The sequence below is a fragment of the Phacochoerus africanus genome, chromosome 8 (genome assembly GCF_016906955.1).
Source record: "Phacochoerus africanus isolate WHEZ1 chromosome 8, ROS_Pafr_v1, whole genome shotgun sequence".
In the NCBI taxonomy this organism is placed as follows: domain Eukaryota; kingdom Metazoa; phylum Chordata; class Mammalia; order Artiodactyla; family Suidae; genus Phacochoerus; species Phacochoerus africanus.
This window is the reverse complement of record NC_062551.1, coordinates 98,320,755-98,340,649: the sequence shown is the minus strand read 5'-3', so window position 1 is coordinate 98,340,649 and position 19,895 is coordinate 98,320,755. Positions and strand designations below refer to the sequence as shown.

The 19,895-nt window shown below is 36.8% G+C and overlaps 1 protein-coding gene across 4 annotated transcripts in view; it reads left to right on the top strand.

The window, feature by feature from the left end:
• ANKRD12 (ankyrin repeat domain 12) overlaps nt 1-19,895 on the top strand; it is a 115,577-nt gene that overhangs the window by 63,386 nt on the left and 32,296 nt on the right. For all 4 annotated transcript variants that reach the window (XM_047793716.1, XM_047793715.1, XM_047793713.1 and 1 more), the window contains one exon: nt 8,100-8,247. In XM_047793716.1, the coding sequence (XP_047649672.1) occupies nt 8,100-8,247 (148 nt within the window). The remainder of the gene's footprint in view (nt 1-8,099; nt 8,248-19,895) is intronic.

The window sequence follows — 19,895 nt, the reverse complement described above, 5'->3', positions numbered from 1 at the left end:
TTTCTTTGAGAAATATTTGAACAGTCTGCATGGAAGTGAACATAGCTCTTCTTTTATTTGCAATAAAGATATAATTGCTTGTTGATTCAAACAATATTTGGAATTTTACTGAAATTTTTTCATATTAAGAAAGACCCAGTGATAGAGCATCACATAAATTATTATTTACCACACTTCTGTATTTTCAAGTAGTTGCATTTGTCTTATCTTTGTGTCAATAGACTTTAGTGAGTATTCCCTGAAGTCAAATAATGTAATATGACAGTAGGTGGCCTTAGGCGATGATAATGGAAATTAGTTTCTACAATAAGAAAAACACTTGTATTCACATGATAATATGATGACTGGGGCGTAAAGCTGAATATTATGAGTAACTTGTTCTTTATGATAATTTATTTTGTGTTTGTGAACTGCATTACATTAACTTTTCATAGTAATGTTTGTGAGTTTTCACTATGGGATAAGAAGTGTTTTTCCTTCAAAAAAGAAGGAGTGGCACAGTGGGTTAAGGGTCCAGTGTTGTCACTGCAGTGGCTCAGGTCACTGCTGTGGTGTAGGTTCTGACTTTGACCTGGGAACTTAAACGTGCTGTAGGCACAGCCAAAAAAAAGAAATGTTGTAAATGCTTTATATATATTATTTTAATCACCATAGTAAGTGGACAACCTACTGGTGTCTCTTGTTGAAACTTTATTGCCCATTACATTGTAATACACTCAGCCTCTCCCAGCCCATGGAGAAACAAGGGCACAAGAGGGCCCACAGGTCTAAGATACCCCCAAGTTTATTAAACTGGTATGAGTCCATATTAAAGAACTAAAAAGGATAAATATCAGTATCTTTTTAAAACAACGTGAGACGATAATTCATTAATCTGGAAGAGTTATCATTCAGTACACTGTCTCTACTCTCTAGTGAATAACATGGGACATACTTTGTAATGTTCCAGATGAGATTTTGATATCATCTCATACATTCTGTAAAATCCGTTTTTGTTCTCTCATTAGCATTCTCTGCCCTCTTTTTTAACACAATAAAATTTCAGTGTCACATTGCCTATCTTTTACAAGCCATTTTACTTTAGTTGAGGAAAAAATGGAATTTGAAATGAATATAGATACTCAGTTCTAGCCTGGTCATTTTGCCATATGTGTGCCAGGCAAGTTACTTTTTTCCTCTCAACCTCTGTATCCTCATCTTTAAATCTCATAATACTTAATACCTACCTAGCAGGGATATTTTGAAGGAAAAAAAGACACCATGTGCATAAACATACCTTGAAATTTAAAATGTGATAGAAAAGTCGGAAAAGGTTAAGAGGTTACTTTTGTATTATTATTTTTCAAATATAACTCAAATATTTTGAAAACTAAAAATGCCGTTTTTCTAATTTTTATAAGGTGTTTTTCATAATTCTCAAAGAACTTCTAATTTTGAAGAAAAATGTAACCTGTAATGTTATTTTTCTTCGACTGGTCCTTGCTTACCATCATTCTAGTCTTTTCTGCTGCCTTGACAATTCATACTTACCTAAAAAAAAGATAGCACATACTATGCAATTGTTTACTCATGTACTTCTTTGTTTTCTGCATTGAATTTTGAGTACCATGCATACAGGCTTTTTGTACTCTTTTGTGTTTATGACCCTTGAAATCAATGAGTACATAATAAATTCTGCACAAATAGATGTGTAGGTACATGGATGGGTGGATGAATATGTAACTGACTGAGATAGGCAGAATGCCAAAGACTTAACCCATAAGACCTAACAATATGTAGGGTATGTTTCCTTTTCCACTGAATTTGTTATAAATTGTTTATGTTCTGGCTATGATATTTTAAATACTGTACTTAATGCTTTTTAAAGCTTTATTGATAGTTTATCACAGATCAGTAGTTTTCCTTTAAACATTGTATTAAAAGATTTTCTGATTTCTAAATGTAATGTTAAAGAATTATGCCTTATGAGTAAGACATGTTCTATGACTACAAGTTTCTAAATATGCATAGCTGCAAAATATTTCCAGAAGCTGACCTTTGAGCTCATGTACTTACAAGGACTCAAACACTATTTCCAGTCTCTTTCCAGAGGAAGACTGGCATGCTGTTTTCAAGAGACCTTTGCTTTTCCTCCTACCAACATGCCTTGGATAGTAGGAGTCACAATTCAGAGCTGTTGAGGGCTATTTTCTCCTTGTTCTTTTACTTGTCTTCAAGGAGGAAGAAGGAAATGAGAGCCACCAAAAACTCACTCATATGTATATGTACCATATATTATGCATCTTCACTAAACAAATGGATTTCTTTCACTCAGTACTACTCATGACAACTTTAGCAATCCATAAAACTTTTCTAAAGTAGGAGAAATAAGAAGGTAGCAGTTCTGTAGTCTGTTCTAAGTTATTTGGAGTCAAGATTAACAGAACCTAGTCTGTGGCCTACCTTTCATAATATATGCTTTTATAATAGCCCTTTTCCTACTTGAGATACTACCTATCTTTACTTTCTTCTTGTCTCATCATTTTTATCTACCTCTAATCTGCTATGTTTTAAGTAACTTTAAGTTACTTTAAATTCTTTTTAGAATAAGGATTTTTTTTGCATGTGAGGATGATCTGTAAAGTACTCATTACTTATGTTAGCGTTTTTGTAGCATCCTTGCATGAGTCACCTGTCTCATTTTTGTCATGTAATTTTTTTAATTATTATTTCCTGATGGGTATAGTAACTTTTTAGCAATATAAAGATCCTTTATTCTGTTTTCTCGTTCTAGGACTCCAGCCTAAGGAAATAAGCCTAAAAATGGAAAAAATTTCAACTTAGAAAGATGTTCATTGTAGCATTGTTTATAATAATTACAAGGTTTTTTTGCTTTTTACTTCAGTTACCTTCTCAAACCCTTAAAATGATAGTAAGGAGAGATTTTAAAGGACATAGACCCACAAGGACAAACAACAGAAGAAATCAGAAAAACCAATATTTTGGAAGATAGAAATGTGAGCAATGAGTGGCTACTAACATAGAACAGAGTTTGGCAAACCTTATCTGTAAAGGGCCAGATAGTAAATGTTTTAGGCTTTGCAGGCCGCATGCCTCCTCTACCCTCCTCCCTTCTCCCTCTTTCTCTTCCTCTCTCCTCCTCTATACTTCTCCTTTATCAATTCTTCTTTAAGTATTTTATAAGAATATAAAAACTTCGGAATTCCCGTCGTGGCGCAATGGTTAACGAATCCGACTAGGAACCATGAGGTTGCGGGTTCGGTCCCTGCCCTTGCTCAGTGGGTTAACGATCCGGCGTTGCCATGAGCTGTGGTGTAGGTTGCAGACGCAGCTCAGATCCCGCGTTGCTGTGGCTCTGGCGTGGGCCGGTGGCTACAGCTCCGATTCGACCCCTAGCCTGGGAACCTCCATATGCTGCGGGAGCGGCCCAAGAAATAGCAAAAAGACAAAAAAAAAAAAAAGAATATAAAAACTTCTTAGCAAGCCAGATTTGGCGTACAGTCCAAATCCAGTTCCTGGTTTACAAAACCAAGAAAATTGAACCCAAAGCTATTTCAACACAAAATCCCAGAAAAACTGAAGCTCAGCGATTAATGGCTTGGTGCCTGATGAATAAGACTAAAAACAAGAAGATTGGATCAAAATGTTTTTGACCTTCACATTCCTTTCCTAACCCTTCAAAGCCCTCAGAGGACTTGGACAGCTCCTCGGCAGATGATTGGAGGTTGATTTCCTGACAAGTATAAACTGTACAGCCTAGACTGACATATCAAAAGAATAGTTTGCTATAGCTGTGAAATAACAACTGAAGGCATTAAGTAAGGCACAGTTAACAAATTTTAAAACAAAAACCAAAATTGCTGTTGGAAATTAATTAATAATATGGTAGCAGAAATGCAAAATGGAGTATTGAGATTGAAAGATAAAGTTTAAGAAATCTTCCAGAAACTTGGAGACAAAAAGACAAAGATGGAGGAGGGGGGAATGAGAAAAAAGAAGATTAATTCAGGAGATCCATTATCTTAATAAGAGTTCTTAGAAGACAGAACAGTGAAAACAGGCATTCTCAAATAATTTTCTCAGAACTGAGGGAACATGGGTCTTTCAGGTTGAAGGGGCAGTTGAATACTCAGCACGATGGATGTTAAAAGCCCAAGACCAAAATTCATTATCCCGAAATTTCAGAACAATAGGGGCAAAGAATTTCCTCAAGCTTAGCAAGAAAAAAGGCAAGTTGCATATAAACATTAAAAAAAAAAAAAAGAATGGCATCAGACTTTGCATAATAACACTGGAAGCTAGACTGTAATGATGATACCTTCAAAACTGGGGACGAAATTATATCCCTCCAAGTATTAGGTAACTAAAACTCTATATCCACAGTAAGTGTAATCAAGTAAGGGTAGATGAAAGGTATTTTCTGACATGTTAAAATCTCAGAATATTTACTTTTCCTCAGAATATCCTAGAGTTAGTGCTTCAACAAAAAGAGGGAGTAAACCAAGAAAGAAATAGGATCCAAAAAATCCAAAGCAAAATTGAGGGAAGGTATTTCTAGAATAATAGGATAAAGGAAGATGCCAAGATGACAACTCAGAAGCAAATTTAGAGAGCAACCAGTCCGTTTTAGAGCAAGTTAGAAGGCTTGGAGAAAGAAGTGTAACAAAAAACAGTTGTATATTGATTTGAAGAGATCTCTACTTGTAGCAGATGAAGCTTGCTGGGGATACGTTAAAGATGAGTATGTAGAAAACTGAGCAAATGAAAAGTCAAGATAATTAAGGTAAAATGAAGTTGTGTGAGAATAGATGCAACTAGAGATTATCATGCTAAATGAAGTAAGTCAGAAAGAAAAGGACAGATATCATATGATCTAACTTATATCTGGAATCTAAAATAGGGCACAGGATTTCCCACTGTGGCTCAATGGGGTGGACGGCATCTCTGCAACACCAGGAGGAAGAAGGTTCAGTCCCCAGCCCAGCATAGTGGGTTAAAGGATCTGGTGTTGCCACAGCTGCGGTATAGATCACAACTGTGGCTCAGATCTGATCCCAGGCCCACTCCATATGCCGTGGGGTGGCCAGAAAAATAGATGAAATAACCTATCAACAAAACAAACAGACTCATAGACATAGAGAACAGACTTGTGGTTGCTGGAGGGAGGGCATGGGATGGACTGGGAGTTTGGGGTTAGAATAGACGGTAATGTCCTATTGTATAGCACAGGGAACTGTATCCAACCTCCTGGGATAGACCATGATGGAAAATAATAGTTTTTTAAAAAGAATACACACACACACACACATATACACACATACATATGTATATATATATATATATCTCGCCACACACACACAATATGTATGTGTGTGTGTATATGTATGCACGACTAAGTCACTTTACTATGCAGCAGAAATTGGCACAACATTGTAAATCAACTGTAATAAATTTTTTAATAAAGAGTGGAAATTTAGTAATAGTGTACTACTTGGCCCAACATTTATATTAATCATAATGTAGAAAAAAATAGCTATATTGGAAAATTAGGAGGAGGGAAAAGTGGATGTGTACAGGAGGAGAGGGATGGGAGTTGGTAAAAGAGAATCTTCATCTGCCACTGTAAGACAATAGACAATGCCTAAAACTGAAAAATACAGAAGCAGCAAGCTGAGTATATTACTTAAGTATATGGAGATAGATATCAGGGACGATTGTCCTTCACCAAGCCTTGAAAAGCTACTCTATCTTGTAAAATCATAAGCATGTATAACTTAGTAAAAATTAGTAAACAAAAAGGGGAATTCAATACTAATGGTTGGGGTCATGAATAATTTGTTTCCTTTGTATAAGTTCTTACATTTCAAGTGTTCTATGTTGATGATTTATTCTTTCATAGTCTAGAATTTTTTTTATTATTTAATTCATTGTGAATATTATTCTTAAGTACTTTCATTTGTTAGAAATTCCTTATTTATAGCATCTTGTTTAATATTGTTTCTTCAAAAAGACATATTTCCTAAGTATCAGAAAACACCAAAGTGTTGGGACTATAAAAATGAATAAAAACTTAATCTCTCTTGAAGTGTATCATCTAAGATAAGGGGAGCATTGTGATAATAATTATAGTGCAGATTTACCTATGACAGAACACACTCATGTCAGTGGAAATAGAAGCATAAAACAAGAAGCGACAATAGGGAAGCAGAATTAATAATACTTGGCCACCTATTTCATAGTGTGAGTGAAAAACACCAGTCAGTGATGACTCCCAGCACATTTATTGAACTCTGGGACCTATTGGTTCCAGCTGTTACATTGAAATATAGTATATTCAGTTCGGTATATCCAGGGAACATTGGGATGTTTGTTTTTGAAACTCAAGAAGAGGGCTGAGAAAGAGCAAGCAAGAAAATGAAGATGAAAGAGTGGATTCCACAATTTTCATCACATTCCAACAGAGTGGGTGAGATTTCCAAAGGGATGAGGTGATTAGAGCACTGACAGTGAGTCAGAGACAGAGCCCTAAGGCACAGTCTGTGGCTTAGATGTTTACCCAGCTTAGGACATTCATCTCATTGGAGATAATTGTAGGTAGAAGAGTGAGGTGACGGGAGCACTGACAGTGAGTCAGGGACAGAGCCCTAGGGGACAGTCTGTGTCTTAGATATTACGTATTTTAGGACACTCATCTTATTGGACATAACCGTAGGTGGAAGAGTGAAGGGCCAAGACTACAAGGGTAAACATCTTTGGGGCTTGACTGTAAAGGAGAGAAGAGAGATTTAGCTAGAGGAGGGGAATATAGGTTTGAACTTTTTTTTTTTTTTTTTTATCTGTTTCATTTCTCTATCATCCTTAGTGTTTTAAGGCGAAAGAGACATAAACTGGAAAAGATGGCTTCTAGAGAGAAGCCAGTCAAAAAAGAGATTTGAGATATAGAAAGGAAGTGGAATAAAGCAACAAACAAAAGAAACAGGAGTTACACTTGTGGCTCAGAGGGTTGAAAACCCCTCTGTGACAATGTGGGTTCAATCCCTGGCCCCATCAGTGGATTAAGGATCCAGCGTTGCCGCAAGCTACAGTATAGATCACATGCAGCTCAGATCCAGTGTTGTTGTGGCTGTGGTGTGGGCCTCAGCTGCAGCTCTGATTTGACCCCTAGCCTGGGAACTTCCATATGCTGCTGGTGCAGCTATAAAAAGGAAAACAAAAAAAGAAATGAAATGATGACTGATCAAGTACATATTGGTTTTGTTGGAGCCCAAAGTTTACATAATTGGGAGGATGGGAGGTTCTTTATGAAATGAATAAAATAATTTGTTATAGGGCCCTGTAAGGGGACTGTGAAAGTGAGGAGTGTTAAAATATAAGCTTCATTAGTTCTAAGGAAACCCTCGTCAGTTCGTGATAGTTTAAATTCCTGGGGTATGGGGGAGGGAAGATATTAAGAGCATAACCATATTAAGAGTGCTAAACCATTCCTAGATGACCTGCTTTGGGGTCAGGATTTCCTATGTGTAGCAGAGTAGCTCCCTCACTGCCAACTATTGAAAGTCAGCCCTTACTAGGGTTTGTAAAAAGAAGAAACAAAAACAAACCCTCAAAATTAAAAAATAAAAGAAAAAATCAAAAAAAATTTTTGTTAAAATAAATTTTTTTAAATTAAAAAATAAAAGCATTGGTAGTGATAGTAGCCTTAAACAGGGGAGATACTTCTTTTGAGACTTTCTATAGCTTTTACATTCCTGCAGGCTACGGAGCTTGTTATTCTGTTCATTGATTTATCTGCAGAATTTGGAGTAGTGCTTGAAAATAGGTACTCAATAACTATGTCAAATGTATGATGAAATAGGAAGAAAAATGAGATTGAGTGCTAAAATAGCCCAGCTTAATTTTTAAGGAGCAAATTTCTTTGTAGTAGATAAGAGCATCCAAAAGGGAAGGGCCATGAACATGGAAGTGGAAGAGAGTAGTCATGATTCATGATGGAGACTGAGGGGCAGGCAGAGTAGGGAGTAGGAGAATTGTCGAGAGAGTGGCTGAGATCATGCCATCTATGAGAGGACTAATCTTCCTACTGTTTAATGATATTGCAGATAGTGAAATTGCTGCTTCGTCATGGTGGAAATCCCTTTCAAGCTAATAAACATGGGGAGCGTCCAGTGGATGTTGCAGAAACAGAGGAGTTGGAGTTGCTGCTAAAAAGAGAGGTGCCTTTATCTGATGATGATGAGAGTTACACAGGTTTGTTCCACATGGTGTACATTCATCTGTTTACTTGACATCTGCTTCTAAGTACTTTACATAGTGCTATCTAGCAATTAAGAATGGTGAATTTAGTAACCTCAATTTAGTGTTTGCTACAGGTCCTCTCTGTTACCAGAGTCATAATACTGTTGCCCTATTGCTATGATTACTTTTCCCCACAGATTGCTGGTACTACATGCCTGCTGCAGACTTTCCCCATTAGCAGCTACCACCACTGCTAAACACTAGCACCACTTGTTACACCACTTTTGACCTTTTGAATCATTTATACATAGCTACTCTCCAAGCCCTTCCTATCTTTTTCTGGAACTGATGAGTCTTTGCATTTTTATTTTTATGATTTAGGTGATTAAACTCTGGTCATTGTTGCAAAATAAGGCACAGTTCTACAAACACAGTTTTTAAATGAAAAGATCCTGAAAGAACATTTCGGAAAACTTTTGGCATACTCAGAGTTTAAAAAAAAAAAAAAAGCAGTTAAAAATATAGCAGAAAAATCTTTGCTGTATTAAAGAAAGTCTTTGTGTACAGGTGGGAAGGGTTCACCATGTTTCAGGCAAAAATCCATGAAGAATTTAATAAGTCTCACAACTGGCCATAGACTTACAGCATCTTAAACAGCTCCTCTAAGCAATTAGGTAATACTGCTCTTACATTGTTATATGTAAGCAAATAAAAGCAAACCATACTCATTTTATTTCAGACATTGCAGCAAGGCAATAGAACAACAACTATAGTTTTAAAAGAGAAAGGTCTACCATTTACTTTTTTTTGAGATATAATTGACATATAACATTGTATTAGTTTCACATCTTACAACATAATGATTAAGTATTTGTATACATTATAAAGTCACTACAGTAAGTCTAGTTAATAACGGTTACCATACATAGTTACAAAGCTTTCTTTTAATGAGGACTTTTAAGATCTACTCTCTTAGCAGCTTTCAAATATGCAGTACAGTGTGAACTGCAGCCACCATGTCCAGTACACCGTCATGACTTCATAACCAGAAGTTTGTACCTTGTGATCCGCTTCACCCATTTCACCCACCCCCATCTCTGACAACCACAGTCTCTTCTCTCTCTCAATGAACTTGGTTTTTTGCTTTTCACATTACACATATAAGTGAGATCATATGATTTGTCTTTCCCTGTCTCGTTTATCTCACTTAGCATATTGTCCTCAAGGTCCATCCATGTTTTCCCAAATGACAAGATTTCATTCTTTTTTATGGCTGAGTAATATTTCAGTGTATGTGTGTGTATACCACTTCTTTATCCATTCATCCATTGATGGTCACTTTGGTTGTTCCTGTATCTTGGCTGTTATGAATGATGCTGAGGTGAACATGGGTGCAGATATTGTTTCAAATTAGTGTTTTCATTTTCTTTGGCTAAATAACCAGAGGTTGAATTGCTGGATCACCTGGTGGTAGTTCTATTTTTAATATTTTAAGGAAACTCCAACCTGTTTTTTTGATAGTGGCCGCACTAGTTTACATTCCTACCAACAGTCCACAAGCATTCCTTTTTCTCCACATCCTCAAGCCCCAGCACTTGTAATTTTTTATCTTTTTGATGATAGCTGTTCTCACAGGTATGAAGTAATATCTTGTGTTTTGATTTGCATTTCTATGATGATTAGTGATGTTGAGCATCTTTGCATGTGTATGTTGGCCATCTATACATCTTCTTTGGGAAAATGTTTATTCTAATCCTCTGCCCCCTTTTAAAATCAGATTGTTTGCTATTAAGTGAGTTATGTATTTTAGATATTAACCCTTTATCAGATACATGGTTTGTAGAGATTTTCCCCTATTCAGTAGGTTGCCTTTTCATTTTGTTGATGATTTTCTTTGCTGTATAGAACTTAAAATCCCAATATTTTATTATGACATGTTCAAACATACGGTAAAATCCAAAGAACTGTACAGTGAACACTCTGTACCTGCCAGCTGTGTTTTGCAGTTGTTAACTGTTTGCTGTATTTCCTTTATTACATGATCATATGTCTGTCCATCTACCCATCAATTCATCATACTTGATACATTTCTGATTAAGTTGCAGACACTTCTAAATAATTTAGTGTGCATTTCATTATAACTAGAGTTCAATTATTATGTATGACTTTTAGGTAATATTTATATTTGTGAAATTAATAATAATTTAATAAAGCATTCTTTGAGTTTTGAGAAATGCATAGACCTCCATAATAAAACCTTATCAAGAGACAGAATATCTCCAGTACTCCAGAAAGTTCCGTATGCACTTTCCTAGTCAGTGCCCACCCTACCTGATCATTTTATGCCCATCATGGTAAAGATGGTTAGCTAAGAATCACTAATGGCTGGTAAGTCTACGGGGAATTTTTTTGATATAAGGAGATATTTTCATGGCCTTTTCACATAACAAGAGAGAAGAAAACAATCCAGAACCATCTGAACTGAGTGATTAATATTTACATCATCAAAGGAGGGACAGGTCATATGCCTCTAGATAGCAACCTGAGAAGGATATAGCGTCACTTGGGGCATTCTCGCTGAGGGTGAATAATCATGAGGAATGTTCTATTTCTTTTTAAAAGCCAGTGTCATCAAAGATTAAGAAATGTCAGAGCCACGAAAATCAGTAAAGGCAATAGAAATGTTCCAGGCTGTCCAGTGAGGTAATACTTGAAGGTAGTACCTGTTCCTAGACTGGTTCCTGTACTGGAGGGGGAAGTGATTGTAAAGGATATTATTAGATCATTTAACAAGCGATATGGACAGTAGATTAGTGTCATATCAGTAAATTTATGAAGTTGACAACAGTACTGTGGGAATAAGAAAATATGTCTTAGGAAATACTTTCTTAGGATAATTAGCCATGATATATGTAATGTATCCTCATATAGTTCAGGAAGAAAAATGTGTATATACATGTGTATATAGAAAGAGAAATTATAAGGCAAGAGGGTGAAGTATTAACAATTAGTACATCTGGGTAAAGTATATATAGTGTTTAGTATTTTTTCTTTTTCTAACTTTTCATGAGTTTGAAATTATTTCCAAATAAAATTTAAAATATATGCAGGAGTTCCCATTGTAGCTCAGTGGGTTAAGAACCTGACATAGTGACCATGAGGATGCAGGTGCGATCCCTGGCCGCGATCAGTGGGTTAAGGATCCGCGTTGCTGCAAGCTGCAGCATAGGTCACAGATGCAGCTTGGATCTGGAGTTGCTGTGGCTGTGGTATAGGCTGGCAGCTGCTACTCTGATTCAACTCCTAGCCCAGGAGCTTCCATATGTCATAGGTGTGGCCGTTAAAAGAAAATTAATATATACAAATACATAAAAATTTTTGCTTTGTCCATTGAGAAGATCTAAAAGAGTGACTAGAATAGTAGCAGTAATCATTAGTAATACCCAAATTAAAATCTGAAAATATTTTCTCCTAAAAGAAAACCAAGACTTCTTGGAAAAATGGATGATGCTAATCTGGGGCAGGAAATATATAATAAGATGGGCCTGGAGCATCTTGTCATTGTGAATTTTGGGTCTTGTCAGAAGGCCTTAGGGAACAATTTGGAATACTACTACAGTAGCCAAAGATGGATAATTTGAACTTTAGTGAGGGTGTTAATTGCAAAGATTTGAAACCCATCAAGTATGCTTAAGGCCCTGAATCTGTGATGATAAATTTTTAAATTAATTCATCATCAGACTAGACAGAAAAAGAGGAAAAAATCATTTATTTTGCCTTTCCCCTGTAAACTCTTATCACTGGGTAACCTCATTATGGGTGAGGAAAAATGTTTTTGATGAGCTTAATTCAGCTAAAAGAATGGAAAGAAAAGTTGACCATTTTGCAACCCCCAGTTAGTTAATGTATGGGAACATTGAGTGTCTACAATTGATAACATTCAGTGAAAAAAAGAGAAAGGAAACGTTGCCTGCTCCCTGCTGGAGGGATGCAGTACCCACCACTCCTCGGTCTTCAGGTCAGAGGAGCAGGTGGAACTGCGCCAGGCAACGCCCAGACTGTAGGAAACCCCAGCAGCATCATTGTTCAGCAGATCAGTTGTATGGAAGTGGAAAAGAACCACCTGTAGAAAAAAAACTAAAATGACTTCAAAAGCATATCAAACTTTAAAAAACAGGTAAGACTGAAAAATTAAGCACGTATTTAACAGATGATTTATATTTCTCTGGGAGAATTTTGTACGAAACTCAGTTAAGATAAACAGCCCATGAAAGATTTAGAATACTGGGCTTTTTAATACTAAGGAGCTTAATTAAGGTGATGTTAGGGAAAAAACCTGATAATGCTTTTAATAGTTTTGAGAAGGGGCCAGCAATAGTGATAGCTTCTTTATTTCACTTAGGAGATGATTGAGGCTTCTATTTACAACCCATCTAGGAAGTTCTTATTGTGGCTCAGTAGGTTAAGAACCCAGCATAGGGTCTGTGAGGATGTGGGTTTGATCCCTGGCCTCACTCAGTGGCTTAAGGATCTGGTGTTGCCACAATCTATGGTGTAGGTTGTCAGTGTGACTCAGATCTGGTGTTGCTGTGGCTGTGGTGTAGGCTGGCAGCTGCAGCTCTGATTGAACCCCTAGCCTAGAACTTCATATGGCACAGGCGTGGCCCTAAAAAAAAAATTAAAAATAACTATGATAGAAGGGGAACTGATTATAAGATGAGATGCAGGGGGAGGGAGGAATAAAGAGAGAAAAAATGTTGATTGGTTGACAGCAATATTTGGTAGTGGGAGGGTTAAATGATGAAGCTAAAACTGTAGGTAAAATTGTAAAGGTGGCAGCTTTTCTTTTAGTGTCTGTTTTCACTTCTTCTCCTTTCAAATAATGTAAACTAAAGTGTTTGGGACATAGACGTTAGTCAGTAAATAACTTGTTCAATTGGTGGGGAGGGGCAATTTACCTTAGGGATTATGCCAGAACCCTCCACCCCCACAAGCCCCCGTAAATCCAAGTTAAACCTGTAGGCTGAGTTCATCCATTACTGAGGATGGGAGAGTTTGAGAAGACTTAGTCCAGCAACTGGGAGGTTTCATCCTAGTGCCTCAGCTTTGACTGGCAGTCTCGGGGGAAGGCCACCCTCACTTCTACCACTTTCAGAGAGCTGCCTCTTGGACTGTTTCAACAGCAACAACACAATGAGTAATTAAGAAAATTCAAGCATAGCACAAAGACTTTTTGGAGCTAATTTTTAAAAAGGCATGATCATACATGTAGACAACAAAGTAGATGAGCTGAAATAGGACCCAAATCCTTACAACACAGCAAAAATAAAGAAAAAAGAATTCTTGCTGTGATACAGTGGGTTAAGAACCTGACTGCAGTAGCTGAAGTTGCTGCAGAGGCTCAGGTTTGATCCCCGGCTCAGTGCAGTGGGGTAAAGGATCTGGTGTTGCCACAGCTGCAGCTCGGATTCAGTCCCTGGCCCAGGAACTTTGATGTGACACAGGTGCATCCAGTTAAAAAAAAAAAAAAAAAAAAAAGAGAAGGACAACGAAAGGAAAGATAAAAGGCTTGGGGAATAGCTCTAGTAGATCTAACATATGAATAATAGCTATTTATGGAAATTTAAAAGGGAAAAACAGAAGCAGGTGGAGAAGTCTTTACTTAACAGAAAAAGGTGTTCCTGAGCTGAGGCAAGCCTGAGTTTATCACTTATAAAGCTCAGTGAGCTCCACGTGAATGATTTAAGCACACAGACATACCCCTGTACATATGATCCAATTCCTTGTAAATTATGGGTGTAATAAGTTACCCACAAGGAAATATAGTCACACTGGCTTTGGACTTCTAACTTGCACCAGTGGAAGATATACTACAGTTCTTTTCTCTCAGTAGTCTAAGAATTCTGTACCTGGCCAAGGTATTCACCTGTCAGGGTAAAAGAAAGATACTTGGAGACATTTAAGGATTTAAATGGTATTGTCAATGTATTTTCTTACATCTTTAAAAAAGAAATTACGGAAGAATAATCCAACAGCTTATAAAAGTGGTTACCTAATAGGAGGGATTAAAAAGAAAGGATTGTGAATTGCTAGTCTCTTTGAAAAACAGTCTGGTCACAATTAACAAAATACAAGAGCTCTCTCTTTTAGAGAAATATACTGAAATATTTCTGAATGAAATAATATGAATGGGATGTGCCTCAAAATGATACAGGAGTACAATGAATAGAGGTGTGGATTGGCCAGAGATCAATAGCTGTTGGAGCTGAGTTATGAGTACATGAGGCATCAATGTAACTTTCTGTCTTCTTTAGTGTGGATTCAAAATTTACCATTATAAAAATATCTAGAAATACTCATACTCCTTCATGTAGCATTCACCCTTCTGAGAATGCTCCATGTTTATTAGAGCACTGGTTTCAATGGCAAAAGAAAAATGTATAATTATACAGGGAATTTGTTGCATAAATGAAGGTATATAGCCACACCATGGACTATTGTACAGCTGTGAAAAAGTATATCCTAATTCTGTGCCAGTTACTTGGAGAGATTTTCGTAAGATATTGTTGAGTTAGAACAATCAGGATGAATGATCATAGGGAGTTCTCTTGGTGAGTTGTCACTGCTATGGTGCGGGTTCAGTCTCTGACCCGGAAACTTGTACGTGCTGCCCATCAGCCAAAAAAAAAAAAAAAAGATGAGTGATTATAATATCTCATTTTTGTAAAAAAATGAACATTTAAAAAAAATCTATACATGTGTTTGCATATGCATGTGTATTTTTATAAAATTATGAGCAGAATCTGGAAGTATGTATCCCATGAGCAGATGTGAGGCATGTGTTGGGAGCAGAGACAGTGGTGATTTGGGTGGAAGGCAATGAGATATAGTCGGGGGTGATCACAAGGTAATTAGAGGGTTTGAGATTAGAGCAGTTTTCTCTTGCTCTGCATACCAGTTTATTTAATCCCCATGCCCTTCCCTTTATAGCCGAGGTTTGTGGTGCTTTAAGTACTTTCCATCCAAGTTGTTTACTGACAGCACATGTGGTCCTTTCACTGCCAGACCCCTCTTCTTAGTCTGTGTAGGATTTGAGTGTTGACTGCATTCTTGCTAAAATCCTCCTGTCTTGACAGGTTTTAGAGATATAATTCTCTCCTGGCTTTCTTCAGTCTTCTCACATTGTTGCTTCTCAGTTCCCTTCTAGATCTTATCTTCATTTCTTTCTCATTCCCTTCCCATATGCCCCTGTGTTGATTTTTCCAAAGGTTTTGTTTTTTGGAAGCCTCTTATACTGCATAATCTCCCAAATAAAGTTCACTCCCACTTACAGTTTTAACTACCATCTGAATGGTGAGGCCTTTTAAATATTTCTTTAGTCTGTACTTTTCACTCAGTGCTTCACGCGTGTATATTTAGCTGCCCTCTGGATATCACCACTTAGAATTCCCACAGAAATCATGTACCTGAATAGAAAGTCGTCGTCGTCGTCCCCCCCCACCCCCCGCCGTTTAGACCTCTCTTGTTTCTCCTCTTTCAGATATTGACGGCATCATTCAGCTGTATGCATGTCATAAACTTGGTAGTCATCCTAGATTCCTCTTTATCCTTTTCCTTCTGCTCAATAATTCAACTGTTTTTGTGCACCCATTATTTGTTAGGCATTGTTTAAGCACTGGGGATATAGCTGATTAAGAAAGTGGAGATACTGGAGTTCCCACTGTGGCGCAATGGGATTGTCAGTCTCTGCAGCACCAGGACACAAGTTTGATCCCTGACCCAGCACAGCGGGTTAAAGGATTTGGCATTGTTGGAAGTCACAGCTGCAGCTCAGATCTGATCCCTGGCCTAGGAACTCCATATGCCACAGGGCAGCCAAAAAAAGAAAATGGGGATACTAACATAGTCATCCACTAACTCCTTTCACTTTATATTTTCAAAATATTTGTAAATCCATCTACCAGTTTTAAGCTGAAAGTCATTTGAACATCTTTATGCTATATGAAATAAGGATTATAATAGCTGAATTATGTTGGCTTCCATAAGAAAGTGAGAAAAATAAGACTCGATAAATAGAAATTTTTTATATAGTATGTTAATTCTCCCATTTATTATGGCAACAACTCTGTATCGTGAACTCTTCAGAAAACCGTAACTATGAAAAGCAGCTTTGCTTAAAAAACTTACTGTGAGAAAGAAGTGCTGCAATAAATTTTTCCTGTGGAAGAAATTAGGTGTCTTATGAACTTACATGTTTCATTAGAGTGAAACACACTAAAACCTCTTTTGACTTTTTACTGATAATGTTTCATATGTTCATCAGCTATGTATTGATTTTTTCAGCATATTTATTTTCCACATGGTGAATGTGCCTGAATTATTGCTTGATCAAAGTCCCTCAAGAAATGATGCAAAAATCATCAGTAAAAATCATCCGTAAGTATCATACAAAGATTTTGAAGTTGCTGAAAAAGGCTGATGAAAATACCCAAATTTATTACTTAATTTACATGAGGTCCTTGTTAGACTTAACATCATCTAATCTAAATTCAGGGTGTGTTAATGTTTAATCAAGTATTTATCTTACTGCCCCTGGATGTTTGTACACGTAAAGTCTGATAACATTGTTACCCATCATATATGTCATGTCATCCATGTGACAGATACACTTTAAGTGCTGCAGAGTTGGGGAGCATAACTGACGGTGGATTTCAGAACTAAATAAGCTTGGAATAGATAAAAGGTATTATATATGTAACATTTTAACATATGGTTTATGCCATTAGGCATTGCGCTTTATTTATGACAGTACAATTCAGAGTAGCTGTTCTGCAGACTCCTACTGGTCCTCAAGGTGAGGAGCTTGTGCCGGGATGTAAATCAGTGCACTACTTTCTATATCACAAAGGGAAAATGCTATGAAAAAAATGTCAGCTGAATTAAGAGTGACATAAGTGGTTTCTGTTTCTGGTGCAAGCCCTTTATTTCATCATGGATTAGTAATAAACAGTTTGCAGACTGGCCGAAGTTCATGGGCCACACTGAATAGCAGTTTTATGTCATACATGTCAGACATTTATGATACTGTTGCAAGAATATGTGTCCTGGTTAGTACAGCTTATTTGTATACCAATGTGTGGCTCTTTTAAATTTGCGTAATTCCAAAGTTCAGAGTTGCAAACCCAGTTAGTATCCATGAGGACGTGGGTTCGATCCCTGGCCTTGCTCAGTAGGTTAAGGATCTGGCATTGCCGTGAGCTGTGGTGTTGGTCACAGACGCGGCTTGGATCCCACATCCCACATTGCCGGCAGCTGCAGCTCCAATTCAACCCCCAGCCTGGGAACTTCCATGTGCCATAGGTGCGTCCCTAAAAAGCAAAAAAATACATTTGCATTTCCCCCCCCCACCTCTGCCCTTTTTCAACAGTCTTATTCTGCATTACCTTCCTTACAGAAATTCTGTCTAATAATAGTATTTGCTACAAATAATTGCTTCTTGCTACCCTGCTAGAAACTCAGTCATACTCAGAGCTCCAGATCATGCTCATAAAGCATAATTATGACAAAGGAGAAGTGAGTAACTCTGTCGAATAGTGTCCCCCTCCCCCAGTACTTCCTAACACTTATTAATTGCCAAAGTTGAGATTCTCCTGCATGTTAGCAGACCCTGGTTTTATCACTTAGAATGCCCAGTGGATGAAGTTGAAAATGCCAATATTGCTACAATAATTATTCCCCTTTATCTTACTTTGACTGCCAGTAATCTGGCCATGTTTATTAAGTAGCTGCTACAAACTTTCCTTATTTGCGTACTTCAGCTTAAGCAAGGAAATGCCCATTAAAATAGACAAACTACTTTTTGAGTCTATCATAAGACAAATGGGAAACCTAAAAAGACAGTGATATATTGTTACCTTCTGGTGTTTACTGAGTACACTTCTGTATCATAGAATACACAAAATGACAAGTATTTTGAAGCCTTATTTTCTTAATGTTAAAAAATAGTAGATTGTAAGTAATCTAAATATATTGTCATATTCGTTAAACTCTTTTCCTCAGCTTTATATTCCAAGAGCCATGAAAATACGTCTGTTGATATATGCACATATGGAGTTAAAACAGTTAATAAATCAAGATACAAAAACAATTACTTAAGTCAAAATATACCAGAAACTTTTACTAAATGGATTTTGTGATGCTAACAATTTAACCATAAGGAAGAAGCGTAACCTTTCAAAGTTTTAAAGCAAACCTTTTAACCTTGGAAGCATAAAGACTACAGTAGAAATTACATAGGATGCTTTCAGAGTCAAAATATTTATCAGCACATTTGATCATTAGGAATTTAGATTTGATAGAGCATCTTATAGGGTAAAGATACTAATTTGCATTATTAGTATACCTAAAGTTAAAGATTGCTCCATTTAACATGTAGAGTGTTTTACCTTCTTGCTTTCCAAATGGCCTTTTTAATTCACTTCTAGTGTATACAGTAAGTAACAGCTTAGGCCTAGTATGGAAAATTGTAATCCATTTATAACCCAAGAACCTTTTTTTATTTGATCAGGACTGTTAGCAGCCTCTTTGACTGAAACTTTCTGAAGTTGCTGAGTAGTAGCAAGCACCATATTTGGTGTTTAGCGATCTTCATTTTTCTCATCTCCCTGTGGTTTAGGTACTTAGAAGAAATGAAGAGGCACTTAAATATTTGTGACATGCAGGGGGGTGTGCATACAGCACAATAAGCAATGATGTATTCTTTAATTTAATGAATAAGAGATTCCATCACAGTGTTTTACGTACTCTTACTCTCTCTCCCCTGCACTTTACACCCATAGCTCTGATGTTAATTTTTCAGACTTTTTTCTAAATATCACCAGCTACTTGTACCTGAATCTTAAACAAACAAAACCTCTCTAATTCTCTTATTTGAAAATCAGTACTTATAAATCAGTATAGATTTTATCATGTGTTTTATGTCGATTGAGTATATCAACCTAATTCTAAAGCTTAAGAATAGGTTGAGTGGGAATTTTTTTAAAAGAAAAATATGGGAGTTCCCATTGTGGTGCAGCAGAAAGGAACCTGACTAGTATCCATGAGGTTGCAGATTCGATCCCCGGCCTCGCTCAGTGGGTTAAGGATCCAGTGTTGCCATGAGTTGTGGTGTAGGTCGCAGACTCAGCTCTGATGTGGCTGTGGCGTAGGCTGGCAGCTGTAGGTCCGATTCAACCCCTAGCCTGGGAACCTCCATATGCCATGGGTGTGGCCTGAAAAAAGAAAAGAAGAGAAAAATAATACATGTCAAATCTTAAGAGGAGAAAAAGGGAAAGAAATTATGTATACCTAAATTACTATATGCTATAAACACTCTTTAGAAGTGTTTATAAAAATTACATAGTTCTATATTTTTTACTTGCTCATGTATCAGAAAAATGAATGAGAAATTGTGACTGCACTGAGATGTTCTTTGGATGTCTGCAAATGAATGTCTTTAAATTTTTATGTTACATAAAATAATCTGCTCAATAGCTCTTTGAAGTTTATGTAAATATAGTGGTCAAGAAATTTTGTGTATTTGCCCAAAATATGTAAAATTGTTTATTGCAAATACCCAAACTAATAGTTTTTTTTTTTTTTGTTAAAAATGTTAGCTCAGT